Source organism: Sturnira hondurensis, unplaced genomic scaffold, assembly GCF_014824575.4.
Source record: "Sturnira hondurensis isolate 20B ecotype Veracruz unplaced genomic scaffold, ASM1482457v3 Scaffold0021143, whole genome shotgun sequence".
NCBI classification, from domain to species: Eukaryota; Metazoa; Chordata; class Mammalia; order Chiroptera; family Phyllostomidae; genus Sturnira; species Sturnira hondurensis.
The window spans coordinates 6,149,547-6,176,604 of NW_028093774.1; the positions used below are offsets into that span (position 1 = coordinate 6,149,547).

General features: G+C 40.5%; 1 protein-coding gene across 6 annotated transcripts in view; it reads right to left on the reverse strand.

Annotated features, from left to right (window-relative positions):
* Nucleotides 1-2,863: 2,863 nt before the first annotated feature.
* The window catches only part of PPP4R4 (protein phosphatase 4 regulatory subunit 4), an 83,430-nt gene continuing 59,235 nt past the window's right edge, over nucleotides 2,864-27,058 (reverse strand). For 4 of the 6 annotated variants that reach the window (XM_037031458.1, XM_037031459.1, XM_037031456.1 and 1 more), the window contains 13 exons: nucleotides 26,528-26,710; nucleotides 23,971-24,076; nucleotides 21,838-21,985; nucleotides 18,507-18,651; nucleotides 15,916-15,957; nucleotides 15,742-15,816; nucleotides 14,462-14,531; nucleotides 13,961-14,044; nucleotides 13,577-13,670; nucleotides 12,459-12,529; nucleotides 7,516-7,650; nucleotides 7,055-7,202; nucleotides 2,864-4,661 (listed from right to left, as the gene is read on the reverse strand). In XM_037031458.1, the coding sequence (XP_036887353.1) occupies nucleotides 4,637-4,661; nucleotides 7,055-7,202; nucleotides 7,516-7,650; nucleotides 12,459-12,529; nucleotides 13,577-13,670; nucleotides 13,961-14,044; nucleotides 14,462-14,531; nucleotides 15,742-15,816; nucleotides 15,916-15,957; nucleotides 18,507-18,651; nucleotides 21,838-21,985; nucleotides 23,971-24,076; nucleotides 26,528-26,710 (1,326 nt within the window). In that variant the 3' untranslated portion in view covers nucleotides 2,864-4,636. The remainder of the gene's footprint in view (nucleotides 4,662-7,054; nucleotides 7,203-7,515; nucleotides 7,651-12,458; nucleotides 12,530-13,576; nucleotides 13,671-13,960; nucleotides 14,045-14,461; nucleotides 14,532-15,741; nucleotides 15,817-15,915; nucleotides 15,958-18,506; nucleotides 18,652-21,837; nucleotides 21,986-23,970; nucleotides 24,077-26,527; nucleotides 26,711-27,058) is intronic. The other 2 variants (XM_037031457.1, XM_037031460.1) reach the window with 2 other exon arrangements.

Sequence of the window (27,058 nt, forward strand, 5' to 3'; positions counted from 1 at the left end):
GGATTGTCAGTGTGGGTAGGATGTTAACATGTGTCAACGTTCTACTTTGAGTGAACCTGCCCTCAATAAAAGCTGAGGGAATAGCACAGTTACCGTGTGACTCTGGTCTATTCCTCGGTGCCCAGCTGCTCAGCAGAAAGTTAGCCGAGCAGTTGCCTGGCTGACGTATAGGAAAAACTGTATCGTGAACATACGCTCCTGACAAAAATTAGAAAAACATGGCTGTCATCTGTCCTGATCACAGCATCTGCCTCAGTGTGGCCTGGCCTACTCCATGATGCCTTCTTCAGTCATTTGGCAGAAACGTCAGCTGAGCAGCAGGTCCCCTCGCTCAGTGCCTCCATTTCACAAAGGATGGAAGTGGGGAGCCAGAGGCAGAGTTACATTATAACTTACATTATGACTTATGGGCCCAGGCACTTCTGGGGTCTATCCTCCATAAAAAGTATATACATGTATTAAAAATTATATTTTATGACAGTATGAATATATATATATATATATATATATATACATGAACATATATAATGGGCTGTATTTGTCTTTATACCAAGGCAGTCAAGGCAGTAACTTGCTTTACTGCGAGAAGTAAAACATCCTTACGGGCCCCACAAAGTATCCTGGACCTGAGGCACGGTGCCTGCCACACCGAATGGACAAATCACACCGGACACCTTAGAGAAAGGTGTCCCTGGGCAGCAATGGCAGGGTCACTGGACTCCAGGCCCCGGGCCCATTGCACTTTCCCTTCTTTCGGTCTAACCCCCCGGCAAGGTCCACCTCCATGGGCAGCACGCATGGCCCTCGAAGTCCCCTCCGGGGTGAAACGGTGTAAGCATGGACTCTGTGCCGGGGTTGGAAGGAAAAGAGCAAATAGCCCTGAAACTTTTTTTAAGCAGTCATTTTCTGTTACAGAGACAAGAAAATACTTTAGGAGTAAATTCTGTGAATGGAGCTAACCTTGGTAGGGCAACTAAATGCCTAATTAGATATCTAAGATTTGGATATCCAATCTTATACCTAAAATCAATCTATTGATTAGTCACCTCAACTAACATAAATCAGAGTAATGTGTGTGTCATATTAGTGGGAACAGGTACCAACACCCAGCAGCAGGACAAAGACGGACTTTTCATCATTCTAAAACCCGGATATCCGTTCACTCCTCTGTTCTCTCTTGGGGCACCGGTGGACAAGTGCAAGGGCAAGGCCATTCTAGGACCTGGAAAGAGAGGTGAAAATAGAAGGCTAACTCCAACGGCATTCCTCGGTGACTTGTTAGTATTCAATTTGTGTGCAGAAATACTAGAAAGAAAAATAAAAGAGGGTTCGATCAAATTACCTACTTTCAAGAGATGAAATTTGGAGGAAAAAAGTCTACAAAAACATGACACCATCTGAAATAAATGCAGCTGAGTCCTGTAAGTTTCATTCTCACTGAAGGATCCACAACACTCACAGGGCAGACTCCCACCTCGTGCGCCCTTGCACAGGAGCGGCGTCACAATTGCACCGCGCTGCTCTTCCAGGCAGGAAACAGTCTATTCCGTGTTTTAAAATTTTTTTAAATATGCCCACATATGCTGGGAGAAGCTTCTAAGACGCTAGGTTTCAGATTTTCCAAGTATAGTCGTACCTGCAAGGCGAAGAAATGCAGACAATGAAAAGTGTCATTAATGATACAAGAAAAATACCAAGGTTCTACTGAGGGGGAAATGTGCACATTATAACAAGGCTTCTCTATATGTGTGAGGTTTAAAAACTGTTCCTACACAGACACCCACACACAGTCTCTCGCACATGCTGTAACAATTAAGAACAGATTATTTAATTAAGCGAATTCCTTTTTCCTTGCTGTACAACTCCTACTTAAGCTGCCTGTTCATTTTGTTCAATTCGAACATTTCATGTTTGCCTACTAACCACAGGGCAAAATGGACCTGTCCCTCCCTGAGTATAAGGTGCCTGAGCTCAGAATTCAGATAATGGAAATAATTTTCAAATGCATGTGAGGTTGTGGAAGAAAATGCCTATACGCACCTTATTTTACCACTACGAAGTAAAAGCCTTTTAAGCTCTCCACGTCTGCCAGTAAAACTGAGTTCTACACGTTTTTCACTTGTAATGCTGACCTGTGAGATTTGAGGACCTATCCGTAAAAATGTAATTTACGGATACAATTCACACACAAATGAGGCGATGCCCCATTTCCCCGCAGTCACAGAGAGAGGAGCTCTTTCTCTGACACACAAGTGGCTTAAAGGAGCTATTTGATAGGTCGTTAAACTAAGGACTTTTCCAGGANTTGCCTACTAACCACAGGGCAAAATGGACCCGTCCCTCCCTGAGTATAAGGTGCCTGAGCTCAGAATTCAGATAATGGAAATAATTTTCAAATACATGTGAGGTTGTGGAAGAAAATGCCTATACGCACCTTATTTTACCACTACGAAGTAAAAGCCTTTTAAGCTCTCCACGTCTGCCAGTAAAACTGAGTTCTACACGTTTTTCACTTGTAATGCTGACCTGTGAGATTTGAGGACCTATCCGTAAAAATGTAATTTACGGATACAATTCACACACAAATGAGGCGATGCCCCATTTCCCCGCAGTCACAGAGAGAGGAGCTCTTTCTCTGACACACAAGTGGCTTAAAGGAGCTATTTGATAGGTCGTTAAACTAAGGACTTTTCCAGGAGTATCCGTCTCATTTCAGTGTAGATATCCGTAACTGTCATCCATTTGTTTTTTTATTGTTTTATATACCTATTTTTGGAAATTATATAATTTTAACAAATGTTTCAACAATTTTAGAAATGATCATGTTCTGCAAAAAATAAAAAGAAAGAAAACCTCCGGAGCATCATTTTTATTGACTGTCTTCATTGACAACTTGGGACCTTTGGAGGAAGACTGCAGCCGACTTCTGTAAATCCCCGAATTCTGCGAGCCGGAGTGACGTTTCTCTGTCAAATCACTTTCCTCTTCTCTCACATGCATAAAGGAAGTAAAAGCTTCTAACTGCCAAATTGATTACTGAACAAACTAACTGAAATTCTCCATTTTATTTAAAATAACAAGAGTCAATGCAGATTATGAATCAAGGCGCGGGGAAAACTGGTGTCACTCTGAGTCCCACACACACACCATAAATACTCTCTCCCAGATCACAGAGTTCAAGTCCACGTCAGTGACGCTGGTGGGAGACATCATGAAAATAGTTCAGTGAAATTCGCAAAGAATGTACTAAGTTAGCCTTAGTATATGGTCAAGCTTCTCGTGTCTGCTCAGCTTCTAAGTACTGACAAGTGGGTAGCTGAACAACTGCATTAACCTATCCTTAACTGAAACATACTAAGAATCACTAAAAAGAGCCCCCGAATGGGCCAGCTGTGAGGAAACGGGGGGAGAGAAGTAGCATAAAAGTTTCACGATGAGCACCTGTTCCTGAGTAATTTGTAGCTGATGTCGGTACACTTCTGTTACTCATTGCTTAGAAATGAACTGTCTTACTCTTTAATTGTGGAATAAAAACTGCAGAGAAGTATTTAAAACTTTTTTCACAAACACACTATCTCATTAGCCTATGTTTTATTTTGAGTAAATTCACTATTCATTATTTTACATTATAAAAAGTAACCACACACACATATGCATTCACAAATTAGATCATCTTTATCATACATCAATATATTAAAAAACAAATATTTTCTAATATCAATATAGTTATATGCTGATTGCATTTTGAAATAGAGAAGCTGACAATAGCTTCATACAGTATATCTCAAGAACTGACATTTTAACATTAACAATCATATATATTCCACAGGCAAATTTTGATGGAAATGGTAGCATTAGTACAAATGAATGCTGCTGACATAGCTGAAGCATGATAGCTTGGACTAACAACTGATTTCAACTAGACTCATCATTTCTAATTAAGTAAGGACAGATACAATCTAAAATGTAAACAAAGTACGTATAAAATAAATTCTTCTAGGAAAGAAAGGAAATCACCAATCTATTATTTTGAAGGTAGTTGTGGCTAAAAGATGTCAGAAAACTTTGTGGAACACTCATTGCCAAATTTAAATTTCAGAATACCCTACAACATACTGTCACCACTATCAGACTGATAAAATTGCGGACAGCTAGCTATTGGCGCCCTTTTCGGTGGGACTTTTCAACGGGGCTTGGAGATTCTCGAGAAACGAATGTCTTGTCTAACTCCCAAGTCCCCCTCCAAGCAATCCTCCAGCTGCGGCCATTTCCGTTGATACAGACTTCCATATAATTTTTAAACGCTAAAGCTCTAGATCAAGGAAATAGATGGTTTCCTGCACAAATAAACGCACACTTGTCTCTCCCGCAGCAGTAGTTAAAGCAATACGAAAGTTGTTTTCCACACACTCACTATAACACTGGAGTTCTGTAAGCACGTTATTATTTAAGAAATGTACATTACGCCTCCCAGGGGTCTAATTTCAAACACGGAACTGTCAGAAACACCTGCTGCCACAACGTGTCTCTTCCCATTTGCTTAAAAAAAGGAGCCCCAGCCATTGCGTTAGCTTTTGTCCATCAACTATATTGTCTCCACTTGTCTTCGTTTTGCCTCCTTCACCAAGCAGATGATTTAGGGATTGGATTTCCTGGATTTTCTTTGTCAGGAAGGAAGGAAGAGAAAGAGGGGAAGGAAGGCAAGGAAGGGTGGAACGAGGGAAGGGAGAGGGAGGAAGACAGAGAGAAAGGAGAGAGAGGAAAAAACAAAACATGAAAAATGTTATCCATATAATGTTTACAAAGTAAATGAATATGAGAGAATCAACAATGAATAAACCTAATATATGAAAATTCTGATTAAGTGAAAAAATAAATACACATTAAATATTACTTGGAATTACCTTTAATTACCAAATCCTGTGAATCATTTGATTCAATTCATCCTTTTCCTACATTTTTTTTATTTTGTGCACAACTGTAACAGAAATTAATGCAGCTTAAATATATCAATTATCTGGCTTATGAGACTTAAGATCTGACGCACTCCCATGCCTCCTTTAAGACCCAACTGTAAGAGGTGTGGGTCATCTCCGTGATACTAAAAAGTCGGAGAATGGACTGCACAGAATGTTGCTGAGCAACAAAAACTGGTAATATCTTCTGAAATCACTTCTGAGGCTCATTTTAAGTAGAAAAGATCTATTTTCACTTGGACACGGCAGGGTGCTGAGCAGCGGACAGCACTCCCCGAAGAGCAACAGAACGCGGCCACACTGGGCACCTGCTCTGGCTATGCGCGGCCCGCAGTCATGACACAGCCCAGAGAGCAGAGCACTACGTGGAGACACAGTCATGGGCTGGAGACCCAGGCACAGGTTTAAAAAGCAGCTGTTGTGCCAATATTCCCCTCCTTCGGGGTATTCAGAAGAGACAAGTGATGTGACTTGTTAGCAGAGGGTTTGTTTATAGATTCATTTTTTAAACAATCAATTAAGAATGTAACTGATTGTATAGTCATTAGTATAATCATATATCTATTGAACAAGAGAAATTCAGTCTATACATAGGAATAACATGTTCAACAATAGGAGAACAAATAAAGACAGTAATCTGAAATAAGGAAGAGTTGATATAAATATACAAAGTTTCGATGGTCTTTATTTTTGAAAAGTGCCCGTGGGACCAAGAAAAGTGAGCTGAGAAGGAATGGGTGGCCGTCTGGTGTCACTGGTGTGCTCTCCAGAAGAGGGACTCCAGGGCCACCCTTCCAGAGGAAGGGGGCCGAGAGTGACAGGACGATCTCAGATCCCAGAACAGGAAGGCCCTTCAGAGGACAAACCCGCAGGCAGCCCTGTCATTTCACTGATGGGACAATGCGGCCCAGAGTGCTGAGTGTAGCGTCCACAGCTCTTGGGCTGCCTCTGGAACCGGGACAGGGGGCTCCAGCTCTGCGCCCGCTACAGACCGTGCCCTGTCCTGGCTCTGCATGCACGGCTCTGAAGTGGCTTGTGCACAGTATGACCACTAGAGCAGCTGTATGAACAGCCCCCTCTGCGAATGAGCGTACCCTCTGTATCAGCACCATGGATCTGCCGTATCAGTACTATTATTCCCTTCTATTTCCTACTGCTTTTTCTATGATACGCAGTGCTACCTTTTCCTGAGCTCCTTTCCATAACTTTGTTTCTAAGTTTTGAATGAATCTTAAATACACCTATATTTGTACATGCCAATGGCCAATTAAAATTTAGAGTAAGTTACAATACGGTCCAGCTCCTCAAAGGGACACCACTAAAAGATGCATGTCAGAAGCCTTACCAGAAAATATTCATGAATTAGGTGGCGTTTGTCTAAAAGAAAACCTGAACCCTGTTTAGATCCTGCTCTAGTCAGAAGAGGCAGGTGCCCCCCACAGAAGAGCAAACCTGTGCGTACAGCTGGGGCAGCCGGCGAATCACTCCTACTGTGACAGGATCGCCCCTCAGGATGATTCTTACGTCACTACCCTCTTCAATGTTTAAATTAAAAGAAACAAAGGCTTCGGCGATTCAACAAGGTACTAAGAGCACATGAACAGGAACCCGGGGAGTGGAGAACAGAGGCCCTCTATAAACTCGACTTCAAGGACGAGCGCAGCGGGTAGAAGTCTCCAGCTCACTGACCCGAGACTCTGGACTCTGTGTTGCGGTGAGAGTCCAGTGCGCACGGGTGTGTCCATGTTCTGAGCACTCAGTGATGAAACACTGTCCACTTAAGCTGGCTCTTCAAAGGGCTGCAACTGTCCTCTCAAATCAAGTCCCTGAATACAAACGTTTCACAGGACAATTTAGAAAGATTGCGGATACTCGTGGGAGCCGTTTAGTTCTGTGTTGATTCCCTACAGATCACCTTATAGAGAGTATTAACAGGTCAGAGGCACGTGTGCTAACCCTTTCACTTAGACCACTCCCTCCCTGGGGACACTTCCTGTTCTCTGGAAACTGAGGGGAAGGAAAGTGCACTGAGGAAGAGTCGGGTAATGCACTCAGCAGTTCGTCCCTGGGGTACTTACAGAGTGGCCTTGCGTGGCTGTGTGTCTTTACTCCCACTGCTCTTGGGATCAGCTGAGTTCCCGGTCCCACGGGAGGTGCTCGGGAGGGGCGCATTGGGAGAAAAGGATGCTGGCAGGCTACTGGCATTGCGCATCCGGAATGAGTCGTCTGAAAGTAACACGTGCACAGTCAGACCCAGTGAGCAGACGGAGGCAAGAAGGGTTAATGGTAGCTGACATTTTTTCTTTCTCATTAGGGTGTAATTTATACACAGCAAGCTGCACAAATTTAAGGTTTTGACGTGTATGCACTCACGAGGCCATCACTGCCTCATCACCACCCGCTGCCACCAAATGCTGCCTCCTTGCAAACCTTCCCTCTATTCCCCACTTGCAGGTGACCACAGATCTGCCTCCCCAGTCACTAGAGATCAGTTTGCATTTTCTAGAATTTTACATAAGTGGAATCATATGATAAGTACTTTTTTTTGGTCTGGCTTCATTCAGCAGCATCATGTTGAGGGCTCCCCCTGTTGTGTGTGTCGACATTTCACTCCGTTTTACTGCTGACTGGCACTCCATTGCACGGACACGTCCACATTTGTTTATCCATTCTCCTATTGAGAGACATTTGGGTTTTTCCAGTTTTTGACTATTATGAACAAAGCTGCTACGGACAATCATGCACGAGTCAGTGTGTGGATGTAGGTTTTAATTTCCCTTCAGTAAAATCCTAGGAGTAGAACTGCTGGACCACACGGTAGGTGTATATCTAACTTCCCGAGAAACCGCCACACTTGTCCAAAGTAGCCGAGCACTGATCTGCACCAGCAGTGTCCGAGAGTTCTGGAGAGCGGCTGGCGTCCTGGAGCACACTTGACATTGTGAGCCTTCTTAACCGAGACTTTCTGGTGCATGTGAAGTGGCCTCTCCTCCTGTTTTTTTCTCACCGACTTTAATGTGCATTTCTCTGATAAGTACTAGTATCTCTTCACGTACTTACTGTGAAATGTATGTCCAGATTTTTTTTGCCATTTTAAAATTAGTTGACTACTTACTTTTAAAGATTTCCTTGTACATACATTCTGGATACGAGTCTTTTGTCAGGCACATGTAATATGAATATTTTCTTCCAATCTGTGTCCTGCCATTTATTTTTTATGATTTATACCAAAGAACAGAAGTTTTAAATTTTGATGAGGTCTACCATGTTAATTTTTTCTTTTATGGTTTGGAGAAATCTTTGTCTATTCCAAAATTACAAAAACTTCTGTCTGTATTTTCTTCAGAAATGCCATAGTTTTAACTTTTATGTGTAAGTTTATAAAACATTTTGAGTTAATTTGGTGCATAGTGCAAGAACTGAAGTTCGTTTTTTAAAATCATTTTAAGAATCCAATAATTCTAGCATCCCCCTAAAATGTACTGCCCGCCTGACCATGGACTTTCTCTGGACCATTTGCGGACACTCAGTTGGCCACACAGGGCTGCGCAGGCCTCATGGTCTTGGTACTGGAGCTTGGCAGTGAGTGGGAAAATCAAATGGTTTAAGTTCTCAGTGTTTCTTTTCAAAATGGTTTTGGCTATACTCATGTCTGTGCATTTCACTGTAGATTTTAGAATTAGCTTATGAATTTCTACAAAAAGACTGCTAGGATCAGCTTATTTCGATCAGGATTACACTGAATTTCTGGATCAATTTTAAAAAATGGACATCACAACAACATGAAATTCTTCAGTCCATTAACACGGCAGGTCTCTCAGAATACCCAACAACGGCACACTGATTACTTTGAATTAGTTACTTGGAAAGCAGCCACTGCCGGAAGGGCACCTCGACCCTGCAGTCGCCCTGCGTGCAGGGACACATGTTCCTCATGAAAGGCACCCTCCCCGCACCTGGCAACACCCTTCACCACTGACACGAAACCACTCTGGCCAAAGACTCCGTATGAGCAAGACGCACTGGCCTCTTTTCTGACTCCCTGTGCCGTCGGATTCCCCGCTGACAGGCGCCCACACCTCGCTTGTACTCCTTTCTAGTGAGCACGACCTTTTCTCCCTCCGTCCCATCAATTTCTTCACAACTGTACTGTTTCTTTGTCTAAAAAACATTCAAAGGCACCCAGATGGATCATTCTCTGAGCCTACTTTTGTGATCTGAGTATCATACTGTGATTGTCCCACACATACATATGAAATTGGTTTTCCTCCTGTTAATCTAGTCTTGTGTCAATTCTGTTATTTTATTACTAACCCAGCTGTAAGAACTTCTTAAAGAAGGGGGGATTCTTTCCCTACTTGACACATTTTTTAGGTCCTCCTTAATTTCTTTCAGCAACATTTTAAAGTTTTTAGTGTACATTTAGCACATATTTTTAAAAGTTAATACCTGAGAATTTAATGTTTTTGAAATTGTTGTAAATGTTCTATTTAAAATGGACTTTTGTTTTTAGTTTTACATTTTCAGGAATGTTGAAAAGACAGTACTCCTCACCCATTTCTCTCCTCATCCAATTTCCCTATTAATGATATTTCACGTTACTATACTTGTTGACAATGGATGAACCCATAGTGATACATCATGAAGTAAAATCCAGGCCATGTTCAGACTTCCTTAGTTTTCACCTGGCAATGCCTGTCTCAGGATTCTATTCACTGTACCCCATTACCTGTCCTTGGCTGTCCTCGGCTGTGACAGTTTCTCAGCTTTTCCTTGTTTTTGACAGCCTTACCAGTTTTGAAGGGCACTGGCCAAATATTTAATAGGGTGCTCCACCACTGCAACTGGACGCTTTTCTTACACAGACTAGGGTTTGAGGGAGGGAACAGAGGGGAAGTGCCATCTTCATCACATCACACCGACGGTCCACACTGGGCCATATTTTTATCACATTTTATTTTATTGCTTTCTGACAGTTCACTAAAAATGGGATATTTTGAGTCACAGAGTTTTTTTTTAAATCTAGGATTCTTGATAAGCCTTACCAAACTGCTTGCCAAAACGGTCCCCTTGCTTTTCCACAGCCACTGGCAATGGACACATTGGGTTTTTCCCTGAACCCTCCCTAGCATCCTTTTCGTACTTCCCTTCCCCAGGTCCGATGCGCCCACGTCGCCTTGGCATGTTGTAATTGGCAACAGGCAGAAGTCCCCAGACAATTAAGGATGGGCTCCTGTTGAGTAAAAAGCATCCAATTCGACCTCCCAAGCTACGACTCTGACCTTCCCTTTCAGCCTCACTTAACTCTGCTCTCCTTTCCACCCGCTCCACGCTCCAATGGCCTGCCGTCGCTCCCTGGAGACACCAACCCCCGGCTGTCGCCGAGGACGGGTGCTCTGCACGGGATGTTACTCCACACCATCTCTGCCTGCCAGAGCCTGGGCACGCCTTAAGGCCCACCTCGAAGGACAGAATCATCTCAAAGGCTGAGTCTCAGGTCCCACGCACAGATCAAATCTCTTCTCTACATGAACACCTGGTACATTTGTTGAGAGACATTTTATTTCCATTTTCTCTTTACACCTCATGTGTAATTGTAAGTGACTCGTTCCTCAGTCTGTACTTCACTAAGTAGTCAATACGTAATAAGCATATTTTTCTAACTGAGAAAACTAGGTATTTCAAACTATATTCCCTCTCTCCAAAACAATATTGAGCCCTTAAGATAGAATATTTTTCAAATATTTTAATAAAAGATTACCCTTATAAATACATGCTTTTATTTAAGTTTTTAAATAAAAACTTAATGGATGTTAAGTTTTGGATGTTAAGTTTTTGGATGTTAAGTAGATCTATATACTCTCCTGATTCTCAAGATAACTTAGGAACTAGCAAAGTAAAAACTGAAGGAAAATTAATGCACATAATTAAAACTTTTAAAAACCAATTTAGCCCTGGCCAGGCAGCTCAGTTGGTTAGAGAGTGACCCCAATACACCAAGGTTGAGAGTTTGATCCCCAGTCAGGGTGCATAGAAAAATCAACCAATGAATGCATAGCTAAGTGGAAAAATAAATTTCTTTCTCTCTCTAAAAAATACAAACAAACACACAAACAGTTCAAAGTCCATATTATTAATAATTTAGGCAAAGAAATTTCTGGGCAAGAACTGTTACAAGTTTATGAATAAAAGTCTTCATTCACAGCTGGGTGAAGTTAACTCCGAGAGGCCGGCAGGGACCCATCTGAGTCGGAAGAACCCCTTATGGAAAACTATAATCACCTGCACCATTAGCTCCAAGTTGTCTTTCAATACATATTTACAATTTTAAAGAGCATTCTCTGTTGTAAATAAAGTTCTCAGACCCTGAATGTTCCTGGAGTGCCTCCCAAAGAGTTCCCTGCTCTGCTGAAATAAAAGTAATCAGCACTCGTACTATGACGTATGGACCTAACTCGAAGGAACGTTGATAACCTCAGTTCAACAGCTCACAGAAAGTAAGTTCTTCCAGGACTGTTACGATGCCTACAGCATGGCTGGTAGAGCCAGTCTATATATCGTATGTGAACGTAAAACTTTTAACGTCAGAAAGATTTTCTGTCCTGGCAAATGAGCACACACTGTTTACAGAATAGTCAGTGAGTGTGCATATGTCCTTCATGAGAATATGAAGAACACAGTGAGAGAGGTCAGAGACAGACAGAAGGCTTAAAACACAACCTAAATAGGAAATATAATGATTAAAAATGTGAGAACTTCAGTAGATTTGCTTTGATTTACACTAAAAAGTTACCATAGGTCAACAGTACAATTTTCAACTGATATTTCCAGAGCAAAAATTCTACGCTCCACCACCTGTGTCAAGAGGCAGCCGGCTGCGGCTCGCGGCTGAATCGTGCCCGCTGCTGCTGCTTCTGTGGGCAGCTTTCGGGGAACACAGGTCTCCCCACTCATTACGTGTGTCCGTGGCTCTTTTTACTCCACGATGGCAGAACTGAGTGACTGTGACAGAGGCCAAAGTGGCCGACAAGGCCTAAAATGTTTACTCTCTGGCCCTTTACATAAATAGCTTTCTGCCTCCTGGTATAGTGTCAAATATGTAACATTGCAAATGTTTAGCTGCATATTATCTGCATAGAAACATCAGTAAAGCCCTAGTATTTTTAACGAACTTAAAAATACTACAAAAAATTTTAGTCTATGCCTCAGCAGGTCTCAGACTATGGTAAAGCCTATCCTATTATTTTTGTCCTTTTTCTCTTTTAAAAGCATTAAACTCCAAGTCCTGACATGGAGTGAAAACAGAATAGCACAGTCAAATACTTTCTCAGTTGCTAGGGAAAAGTTTAATTTCTTAGGTATCTGATAAAGATACACATTTAGGGAAAATACTGTATCTAGAAATTTTAAAAACTGGTCATTTAAAGAAATCATATTTTATTAAATTCAACAATTGTTTGAGGAGCTCCGATTTTTGCTTACCAGTGAGGGAAACCATAGATGTCTTCGCTAACCCTGAGACAGAAGTTGCATATGCTGCTGCGGAACTTTTACTAGAAAAGAACAAAATTAAGTTTAAAACACAAGAGCATGTGTATTTCAGTCCCACTCATCTAACATGTGGCCCTTTTTAATCTTTTATTTTAAATGTTTTCCCTACTGCTAATGAAACATGCCGATTATTTTTACTTCTCGTGTATTTTTTTCTATTCCATGCCTCAGAACAATGACTTTATCTATAACTTAGAAGCATCTCATTAAACTTTCGCTGCACTGGATTAGCAGTTAGTGTTCTGATGGTCAGCGAAGGCGGGCAACAGTGATGAAATTTCCTTGCTACAACCCATCTTTACTTCTAATCTCTTTTGTCCAAACAGAGATCCCCCTATTGACGGAACTCTACCAGACCTATTGATAAGGCCTAAAATATAGCTTAAACTCTGAATAAGCCAGCCTTAATAAAAGAAAAACATGCTTTTCCATAACATATTTTTGATAGATAAATGGATACTTTTTAAAATACTTTTGAAGACTTTAGGCTTCCTTAAAATTACTTTGCTTGTTGGTTGATGTGCAGCTGTTACACTACATGTCTATACCACATATCAAATATCATGTTCATTTATCGATTCTCCCCTAGTCTTAACTGTTTGTTTATACTTCCGTCTGCTGAGCCGAAGGGGGAACTAGACACTCTTTTATTGTCAGAACTCTGTTTCGGCCACTGCACCACACAGACGAGTCCGCAGCTTCTCACAGCCAGAAACAGTACGAAGAGCAGAGGGGACCTGTGCACACCCACATGAAAGCTGAGTGGCACATGTGACATAGTGCCACCTTCCTCATGAAACAAGACAGGCCTCAATGAGGCCACTCCACGGCTGTCACTCAGTGGTCTCCCAGACCACCAGGACGCCTGCTCTGATGCAAACTGGTAGACTACTATTTTTTAACAAAGTCTTTCGAGAAGAAACCTAAAAAATGATTTACCTATAAAAAAACCAAATTAATGCTGATTTTATAATACTGTAAATACTTCACACACACAAAGATGTGTGACTATAAAATATGTTGAAACGTGAACAGCTGACAGGTCATACCTAGCACACTTGTCTAAGTTGCCATATTTTGCATGAAAGGTTTGGTTATTGATAGACTGGCTCCGAATCAGTTTGGATTTCTTGATTTCTTTGCCTAGAGTGACAAGCAGAGAAAAGAGTGACTGTTCACTTCACCTGTAGATGCCCGACCCCACCCTCTCCACACCCCACCGTTTTCAGGGGGCCACCGAGGGGTCTAGCCTCCTTTCCTGAGCTGGGGTTCCCGGGCCCTCTCACCCCAGCCGCCCATTCAGAACCACCCACATGAACACTAACGGAAGAAGGACGGTGCTTTGGCATGATGGCTCTCATCTAAGACAGTGACCTTCCCCATAAAGAACTTTGATAAAAGGAAAAAAGGAAACACAGTAAGTTGTTTCTTACTTGTCGATGGGGCGCTGGAAGGGGGCCCAGGAGCAGAAATGGGGGTGTTCTTGGGGAGCATGGTTGGTGTCTTGGTGTCCCTACCTGAAACAAACTGTTTTAAGTGCGGCGCTTTCCCCTGGGCTCTCACTCATCTCCACACACACAAGACAACCCAGAAAAAGGAAACACCATCCCTTGCTCAGCCGCACACTTTCCCAAATGCCCTTCCTCTGCACATTTACACATTCCAATCTTAGTTATTCAGTGACAATTTCATAACTTTATTGCTGTTATCACTTTCCTTTGAAGGAACTGAAGCTCCACGCGCTTGCTCATCATTTATTCATGTATTTTAAACATCTATACAACATTAAACAGCCAGTTTTAAAAATGACTTTTAAAAGTAAAAGAAAAGCAATTTTTCTCATGACATTCGTAACTCAGCATGGTCTTTCAGCACTGCCAGGATTAGACACTAACTGTGGGACTGAGTGGTGAAGACGCAGGAAAACTACTCACGTTTCTTCTCACAGGTTCTCTCGCTCATGGGCCTCCCCTCACTTTGCTGCTTCTCCTTCTCCGACTGCTCCTGTCGGTAAAACAGCGTCTTCAGCATTAAAGGGGAGCGTGAACAGGCTTAGAAAGATGTTCTAATGAGAAGTACCCCAAGCTTTAGAAATACAAATCTTGTTCACAAAAATCCCCGAAATAAGTACTTTTATTTTCCAAATTAGTGCCTAAAGAAGTCCAGTTTCTTTCACATATGTGTTCTTCTAACATCTACAGAATTGTGCCTTTGGGGATTTGTTAAGCTACTAAAAAAAAGGAGTTTCATATCACTGTGGTAATGGACCTTTATTTTCTTGAAGGTATTTACTGATTTTCATTAGCAAAAAACGTGTTACTATTGGTCATTTTCATTTCTGACTTGTGAATAGCAAAATAATGTTTTTCTTTAAAAAGACTGAGAAAAGGCAATAGTCTTTGGAACATTTTTTAAAATGTTTATTGAGGTATAATACACATAGAGAAAGTGAAACATTCTAATTGTACAGCTCAGTGAATTTTCCCCAAAAGGAGTACACCTATATAGCCACACCAGCTCACAGATCGGTGCACAGAACATCGCCCAGCCCTGGCCAGTGTGGCCCAGTGGTCAGCGCATTGTCTCACAGACCCCGAATTGGTCATGGAATCGATTCTGGTCAGGGCACACATCCGGACTGGGTTCGACCCCCAGTCAGTACACACACAAGAAGGCAACCAAGTGATGTTTCTCTCACATCAGTGTTTCTCTTCCTCCCTCTCCCCCTCTCTCTCTGAAGCATGACAAAAAGATCAGGTAATATATTATTAAACTGATGTGAATTCTAGTTACAAACTAATGTGTAATGACAGAGACTAGGTCAGTGGCTTCTGGGCACCAGAAGAGAAGATGTGAATCATAAAGGTACAGAAGGAAGCCTTTAAGGGAATGAAAATGTTTGGTGTTTTGATTGGTAAATGTTTGGTGGTGACAGTTTCATAGGTATGTCCATATGTCAAAATTCATCAAATTAAAATGTTACTTGTATGTCAATAATACTTCAATAAAAACAGGCTTTTTAAAAAGCCTCTCAAGTGTAGTTTTCCCTGAAATTCATAAAATAACAGCTTTCAAATGATCAGGATTCTTATTTAGCTGTTTAGGAAGAAAAAAAGTAGTGTAACACTGAAATTATTTACTAGCTTAATAGCAAAGCACAGTTAATACTGGTCAGGAAAAAAAGTATGTGTTTGTGCATGGGAAAACAACATACCATTTCCAAAAGAAGTAGTTCTTCTCTCTCTCTCTCTTGATCCAACAAGTCTTTTTCATAAAACTTTTTCTGAAACTAAGTTTAAAGTTTAAAATGAAATTGTGAAACACCAATGATGAGTCTGTGCCAACTTCTAAATATCCCTTCCAACATAGGTAAAGAGAATGCACTTACAGCATCCATGGACATTTCCATTCTGTCCAACTCTAACACACTCTGTAAAGAAAGCATTTGAAGTTATTCAACAGTAAAGAAATCAACCATCATTTTAGCAAAAAGACTCCTTTCTGCTAAATTAGAAAACTTTTAAAGTTCTCCCCAATTCTACCTTTTATCTTTAATCAACTTCTATAGGTTAATGCCAGGTTCTATTTAAACTTTTAAAAGTTCATAACTTTAAGAAGAGCAAATCTAGAGAAATATTTTAAATTCTAAACGTATGCAATTTAACTAATTTCTAATAACTCCCAATGCCGCCTTTCTGAATTTTCAGAAATACAGTAAAATTTTTAATTAAAAAATCTTTTGCCCTGGCTGGTGTGACTCTGGTGTGGCTTTTGGGCCTGCGAACCAAAGGGTCGTTGGTTGGATTCCCAGTCAGGGCACATGCCTGGGTTGCTAGCCAGGTCAGGTCCCCAGTAGGGGGCGCGTGAGAGGCAACCACACATTGATGTTTCTCTCCCTCTTTCTCCTCCCTTCCCCACTCTCTAAAAATAAATAAAACCTTAAAAAATCTTTTAGCTATACATATGAAGCAATCTATCATTTGGCTTAAAATTCTTAATTCTTTTCTGTTCCACAGAAACTTCTGATCGTATGACACCCTAACCAATAGAAAAGGCTTTAATCTTAAGGCATTCTCTCAACTTAGTATTTGTCTTTCAGAATACATTAGCATGAGACAAATTATTTCACTCTAACAATAGTCCAAGAGCCCACAGTTCTCTCTGACACAGAACAGTACTTCTCTGCAGAAGTGACTCAAATGGCCCGAAGAAAGTACACCTACACAGGGCTCGGCACAAATAACACCCCTGATTTATTACAAACTCCTTTAGTAGAAAATCATAAGCATGTAATTCTGTAAGATAAAAACATCAGACTGACACACGCAGAAGGACATTTTAGGTGAGATGTTCAAATGTAAACTATAAACTATTACACCCATGTCACTACCCTACCAACCACTCTCAAGCAGGCGTTACTGCTGCCGGACCATACGACATCTTCTCATCTGCCAAAGCTGTCCATTGTGAACATCATATTTATTTAAAGCTTTATTTTTATGCTGAAACTGATAAAAATTTGAAAATTTATGCCATGAAATATCACTTTTAAATAAATTCCTTCCCATCTCACAAAAATGACCAGAGTCTGCAATCCCACCCTCATCCAAAGGCTTGGTGCGGCTTCTCTGAAAGGGGCCCGCACCCACCCTGCAGTGCGGTGACACCGAACCGCAGACTCGCCCTGGGAAAGATGGACCTTGAGCTTAAAGTAAGAGCCGTACTCCAGAATAATCCAGTGTAGGTTAGTAACCCATTAATTTCATCACAGCATTCCTGTATCTATTTATGGGGTCTGATTATATTATCTCAAGGCGATAAATTCTTTCAGAAAAGTAACTGACCCTCTCATGTGTATTATTTTGACATCTTAACTCCATCGGCTAACCTTCTGTAATTAAATGCAAGGTCAGAAATATCTGGTAGAAACCACTGTGTGTGTGTGTGTATATGTGTGTATACATATATGTGTTTTTAAAATTTAGACGCGTGTCCAGACTCTGGGTATTTCTGATTATTTTAGTTGATGAAGAATTCACATTTCAGTGAAGTAAAATTATATTAATTAATTAATACTAGGCTATCAATCACTTTATTAAAAAAGTTCCTCATGTAACATCTGGCAATGATTTCTAGGGAGAAAAAAGCAAAGAATTCTTTTTTCCCTCAAATAAATGCTATTATTTAAGACATCAATAAACTAATTTCTCTCACTACAAGTAAATTCTCAACGACTATGTGTCCTGGAGTTCACATACAGATTCATAAAAGTAACCACTTTAATTTGACTTAATCTTATAAAAATATTAATTATATTCATATATTGAGCAAGAAAAGTTCTTGAAGACTAAATTACTCTAAGATTTGACTTCACAAATCTATATTGTTTTAGTTTTCCAACATTCCCAAATAATCAATGTAAGACCACATACTAAAATAAAACAAAAACCATGTGACAATGATACACTATTGAAAAATGATTGCACTTAAGGTAAGAAGAGATCTATATTCTAGTCTTATTTCTGTAATTTACTAATATAACCTTGAGCAGACACGTAATATTTCTAGGTCTAGACTTTCTTTAACATCAAACAGATGCTGAGTGAACTCAGAGGCCCCTCCAAGGCTATGTTTTTGTCAAATGTGACTTCTCCAATTTTACCAACGAAGCATTCCCAGATTGTAAATTGCTTGTAAATGAAGTCTGATAATGAAATGTTCGATATTAGTTGGCAGTGTTTACTGAGCACCTAAAAGGTGCCAAGCTCTCTCTTGCGGAGTTTGTATTACTAGCAACAAAAGTTATGTCCAGGTGCTTCCATAGCTGACCGAAGCACACGTCAACCAAACCAGTCACTAAGTCTTATCACTCCAGCAAGGATATAAACAGGGCCGTCCCACCAAGCTAAAATAGCAAAGATATAATTAAGGCTATCTTAATGCAAGAAATGCAAATGCTGTGGCAAGTGTGTTACTTACTCGTTTTACAACAGCCAGGACATCTTTATCTTTTTCTTGACACAGAAGCTTCCTCACACACATCTCTAACTGCTGAAGTAGATGCTTATCTGCAGGGATCTTCAGAGTGGATTTCACTTTGGGCAACAAGTAGCAAAGTTTCATTCTATAATAAATAAATACTATTTACTTTTGAGTAAATTATGACTTAGATTTAATAACTGACAATAGTAACATAAAACTGAAAGAATACTCAAACTGTAGAAAACCTGGGAGTTCAATTATTATGCAGCAAGTGTTTATGGAATGCCTATTATGGTCCAGCATTTATTAAACTGGATGCTGAGATACAATGGTGAATAAAAGCAACAAAATCCTCTGCTGTCCTGGAGCTTACATGCTAGTGTGGGTGCAGGGCAAGAGAATAAACTAAGTAAAATGACTGTCAGATGGTGGTAGGTGCTGTAAAGGAAGGTAACATGGAGAAAGAGGAGAGGGCATACTAGAGCAGGGGAAGTTACAGCTGTAAAACAGGCAGTGAGAGAGGGTTTCAGTGAAGGTTTCACTCAAAAGATGACATTTAAGCGAAGACCTAAAAAAATGAGGGAATAGGCCTCATGAATGTCTGATCATTACAGGGCACAGTAAGAGCCTATGCCCTCCAAGGGAAGGTAGCCCCCTAGGTGTGGTCCCAAATTGGCAAACGGACTACAGTGGCTAGAAGGGGGCAAAGGTGAGCTTAGCAGATCTCTGAGCAGTAGTAGGAGACTGGCTTTTCTTTTAAGTGCAATGAGAAGCCATGAAGGGTTTGAGCAGGGGGGTGAAATGATCTGACTTAACATTTTGAAAGTGTCATCTGGCTACTGTTTGAGATCAGACTGCAGGCAGTCAGGACAGAAGAAAGAAAACAACGGGGGAGGCACTTCCGATAATTCAGACAAGAATGATGGTGGCCTGAGCCATAAGGCAGCAGTTGAGGTGGTGAGAAGTGGCTGGACTCTGAGTGTGAGCGATGGGGGTGGAATGACAGACAGGAATTAAGGTTCTGACCTGAACAAGTGGAAAGACGAAATGGTTATTCACCGAGATGAAGACCTCAGGAGCTACTCGCAGGGGTATTTCTGGATGGATTAAGTCAGAGGTGCCTATCAGAAATGCAAAGTGGGCGGCCAGCTCAATGAGCCTTCTGTTCAGGGTGGATGTCCATGCTGGAGGCACCCAGTCGGGAACCTTCAGCAAACACTGGGTTTGTAAGCCAGCGTGCAGTCGGAGAAGAGGAGATTAAAGGACAGAGTCTAGGGCACAGTCATAGACTAGACGGAGCTGATAAGGAAGGAAGAAATAAGCAGCCTGAAGACTGCGAGGAAATGCAGGAAAGAGCAGAAAACCTTCCTGAGAGGAGGTGCTTCAGAGGAACGTTCTGCTTGGCTAAGCTCAAACTCAACTGCTTCGCTGGAGCTGGTGGTTGCAGAGAGGGACACTAGGCAGTTGTCTGTTTTATGGCTGCTGTTTTCGTTCATTCACCTGAGTGCTCTCCAGATGTCATTATTTTTATTTCTGCGCCAAACCCTGTGACAGCTAAGTCCCATGCCTACAGATTCAGGATGCTTCATCAGCTGAGCCTTCACTGAAGGATTCTTCTCATACAACAAAAAAATGTGCTTTTTATTCAACCAAAAAGAGGACAGCTCCTCCTCTAGAATGTTCAGCTCTGCAAATAGCTATAATGGCCTCAAACTCATTCAGAGCTCATCACAGGTACTGCAAGCCTGCTGATGCATTAATTAAGGGGTCCCAGTCCCCCAAAGAGAATTATTTTCATTTTTCACAGATCGGGAGGAGGCTTCTTTGAATACCAGTAATACTTGTCCAGCCTTGATATTGTCTAGACTCAGTGAATTTAAATTTTAAACACTCACTTAATAAAAGACAAAAACAACAATCTACACACACTTCATTCTTTATAACCGAAGTCAGGTCTAGAAAACATATACTCAGCAGAAGCTTTATAAACTATAGTAATGATTTATCTCCATGAGCATCCTAGGCTCATGAAATTATAAAGATTTTGAGGTTAGGAATGACACCTTTCTGCCCTGGCTGGTGTAGCTCAGTGGATTGAGCACGGGCCTGTGAATCAGACGATCGCGGTTCGATTCCCAGTCAGGGCACATGCCTGGGTTGCAGGCCAGTTCCCGGCAAGGGGCCAGTTCCCAGCAGGGGATGCACAAGAAGCAACCATACATTGATGTTTCTCTTCCTCTCTCCTTCCCTTCCCCTCTAAAGGTAAATAAATAAAATATTTTTTAAAAAAAGGAATGACACCTTTCTGGTAAACCAAACTCTTTGTGTACAATATCTCTGGTTTATTTCTCAGAAGCACAGGGAGGTTCTGTAACATGCCCAAAGACACACAGCGAACGGAAAGCTGGAAATCAGCTTCAGCAGTGACTTCAGAAACTCTCCTGCAAGGAAACTTGCGGGATCCTGCCAGCCTTGCCTGTGACAGCTTCTTTTCTATCTGCCCATCTCTAAAGCACTGCTGACATGCAGACCTGAGGTCCTCAAGTTTCAGAACAGAGACATGAGCACAGAACACACAAATCTAATGGCTAAGTGATTAAAATCCTCTTCAACTCATTATGCAATGCACAAGTAAGTCTCACAGAACAGTATGTACGAACTAAATGCCACTGATCAATTCTCTTAAATCAGTAGACTTTATGTTATGCATTTTTACCACAATTAAGAAGAAATAATGTGCTTATTTTGGGAGAAAAAAAGGCAAAATATATTTATTTCGCCCCCAATTTCCAAGCAAGCCATTTTCAGGCCTGCTCTATCTAATTGAATGGTATATTAGCCAACTGCAAATAACATCTACTGGACTTCAAAAACGTAAGTAAGACAGCTGAACATTGGGAAAGGCAAGAAAAAGACTTCAAAGCAGCCATATTTCTATGAATAAATGGGGCGCTAAAAATAAACAGATTCTCCCCAATTCAATTCTGAACTACTTTTTCTTTGTCTTAGAAGATAAATAAATTAAGCATATCTGCTCAACCATTTCTTAAAGCCTATGTGTGTGACCAAGCGGCTGGAGAAGGCTGCCGCTCTGGCTCTCCCCTACTGCTCTCTCAACCCAATAAATAAGACTCAAGACAGTGTTAAAAATTGTGCTTCCAAGTTCAACTGAAGCTCAGCAATTAAGACTACCAAGAGTTTCAAAGCAAATATAAATTCTTTACTTGATTTTTTAATTGACTAAGAAAAATATTTTGCATATATTTATTGTAGCAGATACATTAAAATGTCATTTTTTTCAAATATTTTCTTGGATTGATAACCATACCTCACATTTGCTACTGGATCATGTATCAGTTCAATAGCAGGTAGAAAGAAATATTTACAGAAAAATGATTTGGAAAAGATCTCTATAATAAATTCACAGGTATCCAAAAATCGAAGTCTATTCCAGTAACTTTTTCCTTGGCCCAGTTCTAGAAACAACAAACAAAATTTATCATAAGTTTAACTTTTCCTCCATGAAACTACATGACAGAATCAGACATAAAATCCATGTTGTTTCTTTATACCCCATAACTGTTTAGCAAATACAAGAGATAAGAGAAAAATTGTATTGTATTACCCCAGGTTTGTAGACCCCCTCAATTAATGATACATCAGAAAACAGAAAAAATATTAAACATTGCATTCAATTCCATTAGCGTTTAGTAAAACTGAATGACTACACTTACTACTTTTGATCAGCAACTATGTGCTAAGTACTCATGCAATACAATGGGATAAGCACATAATTGTCCCTCCTAAAAGATAAGGCATACTGAAATTCAGAGACATTAAAGGCACAGAGCAGGCAAATGCAGAGTTCGAATTCAAACGCAGACATGTACTGTATCTGGTCGTGTATAATGTGCACCCACATTTTTGTGCGCACTGTACACGGATCATTATACCCATGGTATGTAATCATTACACCCATGTATAATGCACATCATTATTTGTCCCTCAAAATTTTGGACAAAAAAGTGTACATCGTACACAACAAAATAAGGTAGTTGTTGTATAACTTCAAAATCTTTTAGCAATCAAATTAACTATTTTCTTCCTCTGTTTCCTTTAAAAATGCTTTGAACTGGATAGTCATATATTAACACAGGATTATTAAAATAATATAGATAATACTAAGAAGATAATTTTCTCCCTTATATAAATGTTCCAAAGCAAAATTCTTCATATTTATAACCAAGTAAAATCTTTCAAAACAAAATATTTTAAATGTAAGGTCAGCCCTGGCTGATGTGGCTCACTGGATTGAGTGCCAGTCTGCAAACCAAAGGGTAGCTGGTTTGACTCCCACTCAGGGCACATGCCTGTGTTGCAGGCCAGGTCCCCAGTAGGGGGCGCACAAGAGGCAACCACACATCCATGTTTCTCTCCCTCTCCTTCTCCCTCCCTTTTCCTCTCTAAAAATAATAAAGTCTAAGAAATATAAATAAATGTAAGATCTTACCATTAAAAATTAATTTTAAAAGACTAAAAAACAAAGATTAAAGTACACTAAGTATAATTGTTCTCAAATAAAATATTACATACTCTAACTTTTTTTGAAAAGCAGCAGTCCATATTTAAACTGGTAAACTCCAATAACCAGAAAACCTCCTTACCCATCTATGCTGGGTAACAGTTTAACAAAAGCTTTAAGACATTTAGGCCAAAGCAAGTAGATATAGTTGTAGGCCACTATTTTTAGAATTAACACTTTCACTAAAAAGTTTTTGTCTTCATTTTGATCCTCAGAAAATTAAAATAAATTTGTATTTGTTAATTGACTTAATTTTTTTAAAGACATTAAGACATAGCCCTGGCCAGGTGGCTCAGTTGGTTAGAGTGTCATCCCATACACCAAAAGGCTGCAGGTTTGATTCCCAGGAGGTAATCAATCAATGTTTCTCACATTGATCTCTCTCTCTCAGCAATAACAACATATCCTCTGTTGAGGATTTTAAAAAAGACATTACAAACTACCTAGGCTCACCAGATTCACATGTATGTGTACTATCAACTCTATTCAAGAAAAAAATAAAACCTCATTGTTAAGATTTAAAATAGAAACATAAATACATGCTTAGATTCCTGGATATTCTGCTTATATTTTAGTTCCAAATTCTATTTCATTAGGGGGAAAACCAAGCGTCCAACAGAAGTATATGTATTTTAATTTCTTGAGTGTAGAAATTCACCATAAAAAAGGCCAAAAGTAATTATTACTTTCACTTATCACAGACCTAATCCTATCATAAGATTTCTAAAACAAACCTCAAAATTAACCTATAAAACTCAAATCCAAACACTCTCTGGGTATTTACCAACAGCAACCTAATTATTCATAGCAAATGATATAACTAAGGTGAACCACTGTGTTTACTTCTTTGTTTCAAAGTGAGAGGTAAGAGTTACTTACGTTCGATTAATTTCTGAATCACCTCATGTCTCTGTTCTTGTTTACGATTGTAGCGCAGAAAAATGCACAGAGTTCGTGAAGCTGCCTTCTGGACAGGTAAGACATTCTTAAGGAAATAAGAAAGGCAGTTAAACTAGTCAGTTAGTATACAGTCTGAATAATTTGGCCCCACAAATCTGGGTTATTGAGTAAAATAAAAGCAGTGTTATCTGCTTCCCACATCATGGTGTTTCTGTCCCTCTGGAAGTGTCTTCATAATTTAACATAATTCAGGCAAATCAACTAATACATCACATCACAAAGTTAGTTTAATTTGGCACAGTCCTTTAAATCATCCAGACTTGATTTACATTTAACTGTCATTTCCTTGCCACTTCACCTTAAAGGACAATCTCCCCAAATACACCTTAGCCACCCACCGTCTTAGCCAGTCCCTGGACCTTGTCACTCGCTTACTCAACTAGATCCCTCCCTGCACCAAGGACATCACCACAAACGTGCCACTTCCAAAGTATGAATTTAGAGATGCCATGGTCTGGCATATTCCTCAGTCCTTCTGGCTCACTCCTAGCTCTTCAACCTCAATGTTATTCACTGAGGTTCCCAGTCCACGACACAGGTAAAACTTAGAATCAAAGGCCGCCATGTCAGTCTTAGTGTTGGAAACGCTGCTGTCCTTTGAATTTCTGTCACACCAGTGGGAACAACTTTAATTCTAAATGAATTTGACCATCCATCTCTACTGGGTTTGGGTTCAAGGTACTTATTAGAGAAAATTCTTAACCAGATATACTGCTGTGTCCAGTGTAAGTTCATGTTCACCATCTTGACTTACACATACATATTATAATATTCAATTCTTGAAGATTCAGATTGTTACACTGGGGAACTTTGAAAACTCAGGTAGAATAAAACTTTACATTATTGATGAGAGAATACTGCCTGCTCCCTCATCTCATTATTTTATACAAGCTATTTCCATTGTATGGGGTACTATTCTGTGTGGTGTTTTTAATATACTGAATGTCAAAAGAAAATGTTCTCTACAAGTAAGCACAGGAAATTTAAGAAATACATGTAAACAGAAATACCAATGGAATTTAAAAAAACTAATTTTGGGTAACAGCATGGTGTTCTATTATTTCATTTTGTGTATACAATAGAATTTCAAATATATACCAGTCATATGGAAATGCATATTTTTGTATCTTATAGTATGTAAGATGTTATAAAAAGTAAATTATCTTCTGGCCCAGAAATCAAGATAAATGCAATCATCTCAAATGCACGTAAAAGTCAGCTGGAAGATGCTGGGACACTCTGAGTATGCAAAGGGAGGCTGCAATTGACTAAAACATCACTCAATGTAAAAAGTGAGTCAAAAAGACAAAACCAAAAATAAAATCCATCTGCCATACAGAAAGTGACTTCACCAACTCCTAGCTCTAAAAATCAATAGGAGAAAAGGATGAAGAATTCATCCTATCTTTTTTTAAAGATTTTATTTATTTATCTTTAGAGGGGAAGGGAAGGACAGAGGGAGAGAAATATCAATGTATGGTTGCCTCTCGTGGGTCCCCTGCTGGGAACTGGCCTGCAACCCAGGCATGTGCCCTGACTGGGAATCGAACCTCCATCCTCTGGTTCCCAGGCCCATGCTCAATCCACTGAGCTATACCCACCAGGGTATACCCACCTATCTACTAACATTTGAAACTAAAGCCAACTTGGGTTTTCGAGATGGCTGCTAGATTTCATTCTCTCCTTTTTATCAAGAACAGAGAGAACTTAAAGTACCTTTTTAAACAGTTTCTAAAATGTACACACAGTGTGGAAGTTCTTCTACTTCAAAAAGTGGCAGCAGGACACCGGGCACCACGTCAAACGTGCAGAGAACCGCAGGTTAAATAACCCTCTCTGGGGATTCTTGTGAGCAAGGCCGACACCTCACTCTATGGGAAAGTTTGAGTACAGCTCTTCCACCACCCGCCACTGCTTTCGATTCCAATTTTAAAGTCATTCCTAGTGGGCACCCATGTCTTTAGTATAAACTTTATCTGTTACAGAGCCACTCTCTAGGAACTATTTTTAAAAGTGACCAAACTAGTGTTACGGAGACTACGGCATGCCTTGGCAAAGAGGCACAGTTGAAGCAGGCCCTGGGGCCACAGCACCTAGTCGGTGAGCATCAGAGCAGACGGCACACTTTGCAGTGGGGACCTCGAACTCCCATGAGCGCCCCCCGCCCCAGAAGAGCTGCACCAAGTGCGAAGTGAGTCTGCTGACCCTCTCCTGGCGGTGCACAAACACGGGGCAAGTGCAGGCGCCCCCCGTTCACTCTTCCCTCCCGCCAGGTCGAGGATGATCAAAGGGAAAACCAGGGGAGAAGCAAAGGGAAACGTGAGTTCCCTTCCAGGAACGTGGGAAGAAAACATCCTTCTGGGCAGAATGGAGTGAACTCAGTTTGTTGTAGGAGTTTAAGAACATAAAAAATGTGGTGGTAACTCTAAACTAAGGTATGAGTTCCAAAGAACAAGACCAAAGGGTTTGGGCTCACGTTTGTCATCATGATCGCAAACATTCTTTGTAAGAAACGGTAATAAATCTGATCACTTGATATGACGCGTGGCAGACAGGCATATTTCTGGAGCAGCTTCTCATGAGTTCTCCATTTTAAAGAGGCCGCAGCTCGCTGCTCAGCGGTTGTGAGTGCTGGAATCAAGTCAGGCAGAGAGGACAACTGGAAAAGAAAACAGGCCCAGAGAATCAGGGAGAAATACATCGACTGCAGGGTTCACTCAGGGGGCATCTCAGTTGTCACAAAGGGATAACAATGTGATTAAATCAAATACTTTTTTTAATCTGTGAGTAAAATTTATTAATCACTGGAAACAAAATTTTAAAATAGAGACTGGGACTCTCATAACCCTTCTAATTAAAGTAAAATCTATTCTATCTCACCGTCAGCAAACTTTGACCTTCTAATTTCCTACCCTTTTGCCCTCACCAGTTGTTATTCTTGAAATAATAATTAATGTGAATAAAAACAGAAAATAATAGCGTAAGCTCCAAGGCCAACGAGTAAGAG